Source organism: Delphinapterus leucas, chromosome 3 (genome assembly GCF_059928025.1).
Source record: "Delphinapterus leucas isolate spDelLeu-1000000601 "Yukka" chromosome 3, BTC_Dleu_Yukka2, whole genome shotgun sequence".
NCBI lineage: Eukaryota > Metazoa > Chordata > Mammalia > Artiodactyla > Monodontidae > Delphinapterus > Delphinapterus leucas.
Genome location: NC_143131.1, coordinates 30334443 through 30348480, shown reverse-complemented (window position 1 = coordinate 30348480; position 14038 = coordinate 30334443). Strand labels below are relative to the sequence as shown.

Below are 14038 nucleotides of genomic sequence, written 5' to 3'. Positions count from 1 at the left end.
TGACAACAGAATTTCCATGTTTCCTCTTTTGCCAATTATCTTTTTCAAAGAGAAATTCCAATATTTTCCTAGCTGATGAAGTATATTCTGTATCTTCAAAGTAATTCATTATTTGGGAAATAGAGATGGCAAGTCTCTTGACTGATATCCTGTCCTTCCTATTTACCAGTCATGGGGTAGTTCCTCGTCTTCTCTGGTCCTATAGAAAATGAAGAAAATTACACCTGATCTGCTTGAGGGAGAGAGAACAAAAAGAACCAGAGCAGAAGTCTCTTAACATCCCTTATAACTTGGAAATAATTTCTGTTTAATAGTCTTTTTACCTCTGAAACTAGAGGAAGATCTTGGAGTGTTAGTTCAAATGCCTCGTAGATCGGGAGGGAACCCAAGCTTCCTCCTCATCCCAGTTTTCAGACTCAGTGGATATCATTGTAATTCTAAAAAGATCAAAAGACCCAGCATCTTGGAAAACAACTTTGCACCATGTTAGTTGAATTATAAACTGCCAACTTACTGGAGTGCATTTAAAACAGACATACATTTTGACCTAGAAATCCCTCTTCAAGTATTTCTCCAAAGGAAAAAACAGTTAATCTAGTGCACAGAGTTCTATGTCCTAGGATGCTGGAGAAAATACAGCTGTCCATCTATAGGGACTCACTAAATAAAATATATGTAGACTTCCAGCTTCTCTACCATGTAAAGGGCTTGGAAGATATCACTCCCATTTTTACAAGAGGAAGCTGAACAAACTGAAAACCAATGACTTTTCTTGAACCCATCAGAGAAGTGAGGTTGCACAGTGAATTGTCACTCTGAAATCTAGAAATACAGGCAGATCTTCAAAGTCACAGGCAAGACCTTCTTAACCTGGAGCCATAACTGGTAGAAACATTAAACAGTAATTTTGACAAATTGCTAGAGGCTGAGTGTGGACTAGCGTGAGAATGAGAAACTCCCTGGTTGCCAGAGTGTTAGGAGGACCCTTAACTTCTCTGGGCCTTACTTAAGGGAACATCACCAGGTGAAGATCCCTTGTCATGGTGAAGATCCCTTCATTGCTCTGGCTGGGAAAGGGGAAGAGTATCTATCACACGATGTGCACGGAGACTTCACCTTAACAAAGATCTGTTAACAAAGATGTAACAAAGATGACTGTCAGAGCCCTGTATCAGCTGTGTGAAGGGCATCGCTCCCACTGCAGCCACCTCTATGCTTCCTACCTCACCTAAGGGAGAAAAAAAAAAGAACATAGTCAAAAGGGGTAAGGGCTTCAAGGAAACAAACTGGGAAAAAGAAGCCAGGGGAGGGAGTCGAGGGCGGAAAATTTTTTTAGTTTATACTTACAGAGAATTTATAGAGAAATACTTGTGATGATCACAGCCCAGTCCAGAGACATAGGCCCACTAAAAGACTAAGATCTAATCATAAGAGTTTTAAGCCTCCAGTATAGTAACAGTGGATTACAGCTGAAAGAGCTGCCTTGGCTCTATTTAAAGAGAATTTCTTAAGGAAACCCTAAGATAACAAGGGGACAAAAACAAGGACACTAGAGGAATTTGAATCCTCTGGCACCTACAGCTACAGAAAACAAACACATCCCAGCTTCTAACCAGATTAACATAAAACCTCACAGTAAAGGCTTATTTACCTCAGGTCCTATTACTCAATACGTCACAACCAGCTTTCATTAAAAAGTTGCAGGGATGCTAAAATGATAGGAAAAAAAAATACAGTCTGAAGAGACAAAATAAACATGAGAACCAGACTCAGCTATAACACAAATACTGGAGTTCTCAGACAATTTGAAATAATTATGATCAATACATTCAAGGCCCTAATGGGAAAGGCAGATATTATGTAATATCAAATGGGTAATGTAAACAGAGAGATGGAAACTGGAAGAAAGAATTGAAAGGAATGCTAGAAATCAAAAACACATAACAACAACAAACAGAAATGAAAAAATGTCTTTGATTGGCTCGTCCGTAGACTGAACATGGCTGAGGAAATAATCAGTGAACTCTGAAGATGGGTAAGAGAAACTTCCCAGATTAAAATGCAATGAGAGAATAGAGTGGGGGGAAAAGAATAACAGAACCTCCAGGAACTGTGGGACAAGTTCTAAAAGTGTAATATGTGTATAATTGAAATATCAGAAGGAGAAGAAAGAACAGGGGGAAACTATTGAAGTAACAGTGGCCAAGAATCTTCCAAAATTAAATAAAATATATCAAGAAATATTATGAAAGAATTAGGAGTGATGACCCAGATCGACATTTTGTGAATGAAAAGCTATATTACGGACTATAAGCGGTTTATGAAACATCATGTATATACACAGGTACACGCATGAAAAAAAATTTCTGAAAGAATCTTTACTAAAATATAAAGGTTAGATTTTTTTGTGATTTTTACTTTCTCTCATGTTTTCTAGGCTTGAGTTTGTTGTTTTCACGAAAAGCATACATTACGTTACAGTGATCAAAATAAACATATTTCCTTTTAAATAAAGAAGGTACAACTTCTCACTGTGAAGTTTCTCAGAATATGCTGTGTTTTGCTTTCCCACCCTAGGCAGCCCCTGATGCTGTTGGGCACTTCTCACCATAACAGCCTTTAAACTTACAGCCCAAGAAAAATCTCAAATCCAAGGAGTTTACAGCCTCTAGGGCTCGCAGGAGCAAAATAGATCACAGCCCAGTAGAGCTGAGGAACACATGCCAGCCCTCAGGAACTCAGCATTTTCTCACCTATTTTCAACACCGTGATAGCTTGGGCAACCCAGGGAGAGGCTGCATCACCACTGGCCTCGCCTCACCACTGGCCTTGCTGACATGTGTCATTCCCACAGCACTTGACCAGCCAGATCACAGAACCACTTCCTACAGCCCCAGAGCAGGATGGGCTGGGAGCTGGGAGCCCACGCAAAAGGGGACACTTGACATTGAATTTAAAACCTTTCTGTGCTTACCTGGTAATCTCACCTCTTACGGGCATTTGGGATAAAAGGTTATTTCCCAGATGTGGGGCATGTGGCCAAGCCAGTTGTCCCCTGTGCAAGGTGATACAAGACATCCACCCTGTATGCTGTTCCCCCAGTCCCACCCTGCTGGAGGAGAAAGTTGAGAGGACGTGACCACTGGCTGACCTGCGAGCTGGATCCACGCACTCAGAGGCTCTCACCCCCTCCTCTGCCCTTGGAATATACATTCTTCCCATCATTCGCACAGTGAGAGCTGGTCCAAGGATGTAGCCTTGAGAGAGTAATGCGTACATGGCTGGACGGTGTACGTTACTGAACCCAATTAAGGCCTCTATATAAAATTTTAAGATTCCAGTGGGCAGATGCAGAGACCTACTCTCCCAAGACAAGCCTCATAAGTTCCCCTGTTTATTAAATCTGCCACCTACCACTGTGGAGAGGCCTGGCTTTTCCTTGCCCTCTGTGGATGGGAGCCAGTTATCAACCCAACACCCCCTCACCCTCCCAGCTCCTACTGCCCTTGTCACTCTCCCTTCTTAGGCACTGCCTTGCAAAGGCACATGGACACCCAGTCCAGAGCAGCTGGAAACCTGGAAGAGATCCACTCACAGCAACCTGGATGGATTTTTAAAACATGGTTCTGAGTGAAAAAAAAAAAAAAAAGCACACCTATTGACATAAACTAAAAAGGCATAGGACTTCCATGGTGGCGAAGTGGTTAAGAATCTGCCTGCCAATGCAGGGGACACGGGTTCGACCCCGTAAGGATCCCACGTGCAGTGGAGCAACGAAGCCCACGCACCACAACTACTGAGCCTGCGCTCTAGAGCCCAATAGCCACAACTACTGAGCCCGCGCACCTAGAGCCTGTGCTCCGCAACAAGAGAAGCCACTGCAATTAGGAGCCCGCGCACCGCAATGAAGAGTAGCCACCGCTCGCCACAACTAGAGAAAGCCCGCATGCAGCAACAAAGACCTAACACAGCCAAAAATAAATAATTCTTTTAAAAACATGCATTCACCCCAAACAATAAACATTTTACAAGAATACATATCAACAAAAAGGTATATATTAAATACACAAAATAGTTGTATATGGAGATTAGGGGTGCAGGGGAGTCAGGAGTGACAAATGGGAATTTAAGAAATTAAAATGTAATAAAAATAAAGCACCCTAACTCCTCAGCTCTCACCTTCTTGCCCTATTCAGATACCTAAGGGGATACGGAGCTGTCCAGAGCCGTCCCTAGCTTTCTGGTGCCCTTCTCCTTTCCTGTGGACTACCTCCTTCCCCATTATGCCTCTTGTCTTCCTTCAAGACCCCCAGTACGAAAACCAGTGTCTTTACCCATTTAATTCACGGATATCTTCCTTCTCTCTCTCTTTTTCACTCCTCTCCTTTCTAAGTCTCTGACCCCTGCAACTATATCCTGACCCTTCCCCCAGGCCCATCACCACCCTTCCGCAGAGAGACTCTCATCCTGATGAGACCCCGATGGGACATAAAACTAGCAAAATAGCCAGAAGACCCCTTGCTTTGCTTGCCTGCCTGCCTTCTCTTTTCTCTCTCCCTCCCTCCCTCCCTCCCTCTCTCCCACCAGCTTTCTCTTTCTCTCTCCTTGGCACCCGCCAGAAGTGGAGGCAGTAACCCCTCGGTTAGCTCCTCCCCTTCCGTCCTAATCTCAAAGTCCAGCTGGTCAGTGAGCAGTGGAGCCCTTCCTCAGACCTGCTTCCACGGGGATTTGCTCCCTGACTGGGAGAGATGACTCTAGCCTGGAGACATTTGCTGAGAGCTTTGTACCTGGAGACCTCAACTCCCAGGACTCCCAAGGCAGGCCCTTCCCCCAAAGGTGAGTGGAAACCAGAGGGACGTGGGTCAGCAGAGTGTCAGCGAGAGGGGAAGGGCTGAGCTCTGGAATTCTGGAATGTTAGACCCGGATAGGGTCTTAGAGACAAGTCCACTAAGACCTGTGAACTAGACCTCACCTTGTCAGACCCAGTGCCCCCTTCTCCTGACCAATATTTTCTAATGCTTCCTTTTGTCCTGAAATGAAATTCATGGATAATAAAACCTGACTATACACAATTTCAAAACAAAAACAGTCGCGGTGACATAAAGAAGAAAGAAAAAGAAAGCAATTCAAAATAATAAAGTATTAACTGTAGTGTACAGATGCTTGAGGATAACTGTTTTAAAAAACATAAAGCATCTACACAAATTTCCGCCAGGCCTCCGGAAAGTGGTACCACCCCCTCAGTTACTAACAAGGAAACAGCCTCAGAGAAGTGTAGTCATTTACCCAAAGTCACTGAAGCCAGGTCTAAACCCTGAGTCCTCTTCTTCCACTCAGACTCTCCTCTTTCTCCAGCAGGAACAGACCCGGGGTAGCCAGGTCTGGTGGTGGCTTCATGTGCCTTTGTGTTCCTGATTTTTCACATCTATCTTGTTTCACTAGGAGCCTACCACCTCCTCACCAATTTCCCTGCTGCAAACTCGAGCGTAAGTAGGCATTTGCACACTGATGTGTCATAGTGGGACCCTGTGCCCCGCAGGCCCCAAACAAACACAGGGGACCCTTTTCCATTGCCCATCATGATGAATTTTATCTTCATTCTCTCCTCATCTTTCCTTTCCCTATCTCCTTCCTTCCTCTTCCATTTGCTTTTTTCCCCCTTAACAATTGCAATTCTTTGAAACGTAATACATATCTGATGCTTTAAATGCATTATCTCCTCTCATCTTCAACCAAACTTCTTAGGGAGTGCTATTATCCCATTTCACAGATGAGGAGACAGAAAAATAAAGGATAATTAAGAAATGTGGTCAAAGGCAGAAACATAGAAGTGACAACTTGGGGTTCAAAGCCAGGTCTGTCTGGCTCCAAAGTCAGAGTGATTCCACCAGGCCCTTTCTTACCCACCCTTTTGGATTTGTCTTTTCCCCCATTCATGGGTCTTTCGCCAGAACACTATTTAACTCCAGCATTTCCTGAGAAGGAGCTAGAATTATACCCAGAGTCTTATGCTCAGTATAGAGGACGCTACCCTAAAAGTATCGGTTGTTGACAAAGTAAGAGAAAATGCCCTCTCTGCTGCCTCTTCCCCTTTCCCACCCCTGCCCTGAGGGTTGTGGAGCTGGGCTGATGGTGGGAGCAGGGGACGGGAAATGGCAGGTGAGGCTCGGTGCTTAGAGATCTTGATCAGCTCACTGAGGACCTCTTCACGTGGCTCCACCAAGGACACTACGGGGGAAAAGTAATCTTGCAAACCCAGCACACGTAGACATGGATGTCATACTTTTTACCTGGTCTTTCCAAAACCTTTGGGACTTGGCTTCTACTTTCTTACCTACTAGTCCTAAATACCTGCCTGCTTGCTTGTTCATCCAAACACACACTCATTGAACACACCCTTCTTAAGGATCTGCGGGGTGCAAATAGACATTAGGCAATAAGTATGTGAGCACCTACCACACACATGAGCAAAACAAAATCTCAGCCCTTACGTATCCCAGTGGGGGAGACTGAGCATAAACAGATAAACAGGTAAATATGTAAAAGATGAAATCCAGTCGAGATACATGCTGTAAATCAAACCAAATCATGGTGAGGCAATAGAAAACTAAAATGGGTGGAGGGGGAGGCAGGGGCCACGTTAGACAGGAAGATCACCTGGTGTTGAAAGCTGTCAGATATGCAAAAATAAAAATGTGTCACAGGACTTCCCTGGCAGTCCAGTGGTTAGGACTCTGAGCTTCCACTGCGGGGGGCGAGTGTTCAATCCCTGGTTGGGGAACTGAGATCCCACATGCCGCATGGTGCAGCCAAAAATCAGAGTATGTCACAATCCTTGCAGAACACCTGCATGTATATTATGTGATGTATGTGTGCATACAATGTTCAGCCTTACCTCTGTTTGATAGGCACAATCACTTTAGGCTGACTATGTCCACAAAGTTACAGAGGCAATTTGCTTTCAGGATAAAAGAATGGAGAAAATATCTCAGCCATGCCTTTTTTCTTACTAATTAGCTGAAGATTATTAAATTTATAACATGTCTAGGCAGGTGGGGTGTATGCTCAAACATACCATGGTGCTATCACCTGCCTTCTCTCCCACAAGGAGGGGTGCACAGGAGAGCAAGTGGATTGCAAATAACACCCATTTCCACCTGAGAAACATCCCAAGCCTCCTGCAAAGCCTTTTCTAAGAAAAACATTCAAATTAGCCCTAAGGGTAGGTGTCCCGCCTGCTCCTCCAGGCCATCGTTGCTGCCATCTGCGGACTGACCTAAGCCCAGCAGAGGGCCAGGAGGGGCTCAGAGAAGGCCTGCTCCCAAAAGTACCAAAGGATGGATGGCGCCATCAGCCTGGGAATCAGGCAGAGCTCTTGCTGGTGAACAATGGCAATTGGCCCTGGTTTACTTAGGGCAAAGGACATTTATTGGAAGGATACAGAGGGAAGGTAGGAGGGGCTATAAGAATCAATAGGAAGGTGAGGAGGTGGGCAGGACTGGACTTGCAAAGATACCAGGGAAAGCCCCATGGAAACAGCAGGAACTCCAGGCAGGAACAGCCTCGGAAGCACATCATGGCTCTAATGAGGACCTCCAGCTACTCCCTCCATCCAGGTCCTTTGCTCAAGACTTCAGATCCAGAAGCAGGGACATCCGATTCAGATGTGAGACCTTCAGAGGTCTCAGGCCCTTCCCTTGGCTTCCCTGGCGGGAGACAGGCAGCTGGTATTATTATCCGGTCACTTAGAGCACACAGTTCAATCAAGGATGAGCATCCTCCGTAACTTCCTGCAGACTGTGGGGCAGTTTATGAAGGGAGAAAGGAGGTGGTCTCAGGCCCTCAGCACCATGGGGGGTGAGGGTGGGTCTCAAAACTGCGAACACCTCACGTTTAATCACGGCCTCAGCTCTAAGGTGAGTGATAAAATCTTCTCCTAACTCGCTGGCTAGCCCGTGTATCAGATGAGATACCCAAAGTGACAAGCTTTTTTAAGTGACCTAATATGCTATGCAGAAATAAGGCATCGTTAGCACTTTAATAAATTCCCTTAATGTTCTACCAGGTATGCCCATTGTGTATTTTCAAATATTTTATAACCTTTTTTTTATTTGAAAGAGTCACAGGCTCTTAATAAATACCCACCCTGTGTTGAAAGCTGGTTGTGGATATTAGAAAAATCTTCGTCATTACAAAGAGAATTTCCCCTAGAATTTTCAAATGTCTACAGAAACGGATTTCTCTCACTTACCTTGCCCAACAGGTTTTCACTTTTTGATACTATGATTTTGGGGGAAAGAACACCGAGCTAAGGCGACCTGTCTGTTGTGGAACTCTGTTGGTGAGAATTAGGCAGCCGGAAAATTAAATCTAGTTACCCACTTGGCAAGAGTGGTGGTGGTCTCCAAACCAAACCATCATTTAATTTGAAGTAGAGCTGGTTTACAATAGTGTACACAGCAAGGTGATTCAGTTATACATGTATCTTTTTCTCAGGTTCCTTTCCATTACAGATTATTACAAGATATTGAATATAGTCCCCTGTGCTATACAGTAAATCCCTGTTGTTCAGCTATTTTATATATAGTGATGTGTATCTATTAATCCTATGTTCCTAATTTATTCCTCCCCCTCCCCACCCCAAATGCCACCTTTAAATGTCTTGAGTTGTTCAAATGAATTGAGTGGAAGTTGATGAATTTAATGAAAATCATTAGCTGTCATCCATGTTCAGCATCAGGCTTAAAAAGGCAACATCAGACCAGCCAAAATGATAAAAGAGAGACAAAAAAATTTCTATGCTGAAATAGACGTGGGACTCAGTTTTATGAACCCATATTTCAGTTCTCCCTTCCCCGACCCCCTTGGTGCTGCCTTCTCCCCACCACCACTAGCCCCACACTCCCGGGCCCCAGGCGTGCAAACAGGCAGGTGCACACACGCACACACACAATTTCCAGGAGCCCAAGAGAAGCTTTATCAACCCTCAACTCTATGTCATCCTCAAAACATAGGCTATTTTGAATAAAGAATGCAGGCAACCATCAACATGTTTAGGTTTGAATTTCTTCCAGCAAATAATGAAAACAGAAACATTTTCTGTCTTTTTGTCAATCAACTATTACATGTACTGTTATTTTTGAGTTTGGATTATTTAGGGAGAGAGGTTTTCAGCTGTTTGAAGATGTTGTCTAGACTTTTTTCCTTTTTTTATCAAAGTACAGTTGACTGACAATACTATATTAATTTCAAGTGTACAACATAGTGATTCAATATTTGTATAGATATACTCCACTTAAAGTTATTATGAAACACTGGCTTTATGCCCTGTGCTGTACAATATATCCTTGTACCTCATTTATTTTATACATAGTAGTTGTACCTCTTCATCCCCTACCCCTACCTTGCCCCTCCCCCTGATCCCTCTCCCCACTGGTAACCACTAGTTTGTTCTCTATATCTGTGAGTCTGTTTCTGTTTTGTTATAGTCATTCATTTGTTTCATTTTTTGGATTCCACATACAAGTGTGAGATGTAATCGAGACTTATTTCACTTACTGACTTATTATTTTTCCTACTTGCTTGCTAATCTTCCTTCCTTCCATCCTTCCTGAGAGCAGAATTTTATGTATTTCATTTTGAGCACTCATTCAGCCATCATATTCCTATCAGTTTGGTGAACAAACAAATGAATGAATGAATATACCTAACTTGACCATTTAAAATTCAAGCTTTTCTTTATCAAATTTTTCCAACTCTCTTTCTTCCCCCTCCAGACTACTTTCATAATTTCCTGTAACTTTGGAGTCAAGAGACCTTTCAGCCTCCTCAATGGGTAACTCCAATTTTGCAGAAAGGAAAATGAGACTGCAGGAGTGAAGAGAATTCGAATTCTTAGAAACACTCAGAATTTTTTTCCCCATATCAGAACAGTAACTAATGTAGAGGGACACAATGAAAAGCTTTTGAAAATGTGGAATTCTCAGAAAACTTAGCTATTATTTTTTGGGTCATTTCTATGTATGGATAGCCAAAAGCCACTTGCTTTTAAAGTAAGCAAATGAACGACATTTGTGATTATTTAGAGCAGAAAAGTGGATGAGTTTTCTCTGAAAGAAAGAGAGTCAGTGTCATTACTTTCCAGATTCATTTAAAAACACAATTGTTCATTGTGTTTCTCAGGAGGGTGACTTTATAGCCACACAAAACACCAACATTACATCCATGGATTCAAACCTTCATGCTGAACAAGAGACATCATTTCTCAGTTCTCCTGTAAAATTTTCTCGATACTGACCTTGAATCCTCAAAATTAGCAGCATTCTTTTCTAAGAGTACTTATAAGGTTTCTAGATGTCTCTTCCAAACCCGATGTCCTCTGATTCTATTATTCCATCCCACTGCTATAGAGGGGTCAAAATCTGTGCTGGCAGGGGAGGATGGAGGTGGCCAGTGAATGAGCGAAACGGTACCAGGCTGGGAGTCAGAAACTGGGAGTTTTGTTCTTGTTCTGCAGCTAACTAGCTTGGTGATCTTAAACAAATTAATTTACCACTTTAGGCTGGTTTCTACATCTATAAAATGAGCATTTTGACACCCCTCCCCCCCCGCAAAAAAAAAAATCTAAGCTTCCTTCTAGCTCCAAATATTTAATGATTCCTCTGGCTCAGCTTATCTTTTCTTTGCCACGGTCTTGTGTTGTCATGGACTTCAAGTTGTGTTTTACAGGAAGGTTTTGTCTTACAGATCTCCTTGCATGTATTTATTATCATAGTACATGGCCTAGCACCTCTCTCTCCCCATGCTCTACAAGAATAGTCAAAAGCCATTTGTTCTTTGTTTATTGGAGCCAACCCGGTACTGGGAACTGGGCTAGGCACTGGGATTCAGGGACTAGGAAGGTCAAAGCTTAGAAAGCACCTCTACTGACAGAGAATGGACTCCTGCAACCCCCGGCCCTGGCAGAAGTTTGAACTGAACAGAGAATTACAGTCCATACAGGCAGCAGAGGGAGGAACTTCCCAAGCTTGTGAGGGACCCAGGTGGGAGAAACCATGACTTCCCCCAGTATCCTCTGTGCCTTTCCTGACTAGATTTGAGAGGAGATCTCTTTTTTTCTCCAGAAAATTCATTACTTTTTAATTTTAATTTTTAATTTTATTGAAGCATAGTTGATTTACAATGTCGTGTTAATTTCTGCTGTATAGCAGTGACTCGGTTATACACATATATTCTTTTTCATGTTCTTTTTCATTATGGCTTATCACAGGATATTGAATATAGTTCTCTGTGCAGTACAGTAGGACCTTGTTGTTTAAGAAAATTCATTATTGAGATACCTCAGTTTGGGGCCTGCGCTCGCTGGCCTGGTGACGTCAGAGGTTGGAAAACTCCACCATCCGTGCCGCTCGGCGCCTCCGTTTTGAATATGCAGACTTCGTAACTGAGATGCACCTGCGCAGAGCACCAATTACCTCACCTTCTTCCCTACCTCCGATTACCTTTCCCCACATCTAAGACCACCCTGCTTATTCCATAAATATCCCAACTGGGGAGGCAGTTCTGAGACTTGTCCTCCAGTCTCCTCGCTTGGCTGCCTTGTGAGTAAAACTATTTCTGAGCTGTAAAAAAAAAAAAAAAAAAAAAAAAAAGATACCTCAGTTTTAAATCCAAAGGCTGATTTAAATAAGAAATAAAAGTGCCTCAGGACTTTGGTTCCGGTAACTATAGATGATTCTTACGAACGTGCCTGTGTGATGTTTATCTGAGGACACTAACACTTCACTTTCGGTAGGTGCTTTCTGGACATCTATAACAAAGCTCGGTCTTCATACAAAGCCCAGCATGCCTCCGTGTGACTTCACACCTGAAAGATACCAGGTGAGAGTAAGAGCTTTAGGAATACCCCAGCGAGGTGGTTCTTCCTGGGAGGCCTCAAGTAGTTGCTTCCTCAAGAAGGACCCACAGACGGCCCTGCCTGCCACTGAGCCATCCGTCTCAGATGTCCTATCCGTTAAGTCACTGGGAGCATCTGAACTCTCTTACCCCATTCAGTGGCATTGCAGGAGTTGATGTGTGTGTGTGAGACAGAGACAGACAGAGGCAGAGATGGAGAGACAAAACAGAAGGAGACGGAGAGTACAAGGAAGAGACTGTCCATGGCAATATATGTATCACAGGGATGTAGGCATAGATGTACACACACAAAGAAATACATAGATCACAAATGTGAAGGCTCACGTTTTATTCTATCTCATATGTCAATGCATAATCTGACCTTCCTGAGTCCTCCACCAAAAAATATAAAGTTATCATTTTGCTCTCAGGCTAATAAATATTGGACTCATTCTCTCTCTCCCTCTCTCTGTCTCTGTCTCCCTCTCTCCCCAACACCCCTTCATCCTACATAATATTCATAAGTTAGAAATTGTAGAATTAATAGAGTCAGGAGGGACCCACAGAGAAGAGAACTATAGGACAGAGGCTTTGTAATTAAAGACATAAACACCACAAGCACTCCATTCTTTTTTTTTGCGGTACGCGGGCCTCTCACTGTTGTGGCCTCTCCCGTTGCGGAGCACAGGCTCCGGACGCGCAGGCTCAGCGGCCATGGCTCACGAGCCCAGCCGCTCCGCGGCATGTGGGATCCTCCCGGACCGGGGCACGAACCCGTGTCCCCTGCACTGGCAGGCGGACTCCTAACAACTATGCCACCAGGGAAGCCCCATTCTTTTATTCTCAAAAAAAAAAAAAAAAACACACATTATTTCAGAGATTTACTTCCAAAGTCTTTTACTTTTTTTCACAGCTAGAATTAACTCAAAGCCAAGGCTTTCCATTGAGAGGCAGAAAATTCCAGCCCCCTTCTCCATGTTTGATCTAGAAAGGGATTAAAGGGCCACATGAATAATTTCCTCCACTTGAGAGGAAGGGCCTGGGTGTCTGTCCCTCAAGGAGGTCACTGGGCAAATAGCAGCAGCCCTGTGCCGGGGTGGTGGGAGGCCAGGCACTGCTATATGGACCTGCTAGTGATGTTGTAAGCAATGTGGGGATAAGGAAGATGTTAAACGCTTAAATCTTGCCTACCTACAGTCCCTTGCCTATAATCGAGTCCTGGAGATCCACAAGCAACATCTTTCTCCTGTGCTGACGGCCTATTTCTCAGAGCCCTTGTTGCTCCACCAGGGGCACATGGAGTGGCTCTTTGATTATGAAGGAAACAGATACCTGGATTTCTTTTCTGGGATTGTCACTGTCAGTGTTGGTCACTGCCACCCGTGAGTATGCTTAAAATTCTGGGATTTTACGCCAGAAAAATATACGATAAACAGGCTAATGATCATGTTCATGATTCAGAACCTCAGTTAAGGGGGGCACTTCAAGATGGCAGAGTAAGACGCGGAGGTCACCTTCCTCCCCACAAATACACCAGAAATACATCTACATGTAGAACAACTCCTACAGAACACCCACTGACCGCTGGCAGAACACCTCAGACTTCCCTAAAGGCAAGAAACTCCCCACGTACCTGGGTAGGGCCAAAGAAAAAAGAATAAACAGAGACAAAAGAATAGGGACGGGACCTGCACCAGTGGGAGGGAGCCGTGAAGGAGGAAAGGTTTCCACACACTAGGAAGCCCCTTGACGGGCGAAGACTGCAGGTGGCGGAGGAGGGAAGCTTCGGAGCCATGGAGGAGAGCGCAGCAACAGGGGTGCGGTGGGCAAAGCGGAGAGATTCCCGCACAGAGGATCGGGGCCAACCGGCACTCACCAGCCTGAGAGGCTTGCCTGCTCACACGCCGTGGCGGGCGGGGCTGGGAGCTGAGGCTCGGGCTTCGGTCGGAGCGCCGGGAGAGGACTGGGGTTGGCAGCGTGAACACGGTCTGCAGGGGGTTAGTTCACCACGGCTAGCCTGGAGGGAGTACGGAGAAAAGTCTGGACCTGCCGAAGAGGCAAGAGACGTTTTCTTCCCTCTTTGTTTCCTGGTGCGCGAGGAGAGGGGATTAAGAGTGCTGCTTAAAGGAGCTCCAGAGACGGG

The 14038-nt window shown here is 44.4% G+C and overlaps 1 protein-coding gene across 3 annotated transcripts in view; it reads left to right on the top strand.

The window, feature by feature from the left end:
* The first annotated feature begins 13092 nt into the window (after nucleotides 1–13092).
* The window catches only part of AGXT2 (alanine--glyoxylate aminotransferase 2), a 35586-nt gene continuing 34640 nt past the window's right edge, over nucleotides 13093–14038 (top strand). For all 3 annotated transcript variants that reach the window (XM_089908755.1, XM_089908756.1, XM_022599507.2), the window contains exon 1: nucleotides 13093–13277. In XM_089908755.1, coding sequence (XP_089764881.1) covers nucleotides 13192–13277 — 86 coding nt within the window. In that variant the 5' untranslated portion in view covers nucleotides 13093–13191. The remainder of the gene's footprint in view (nucleotides 13278–14038) is intronic.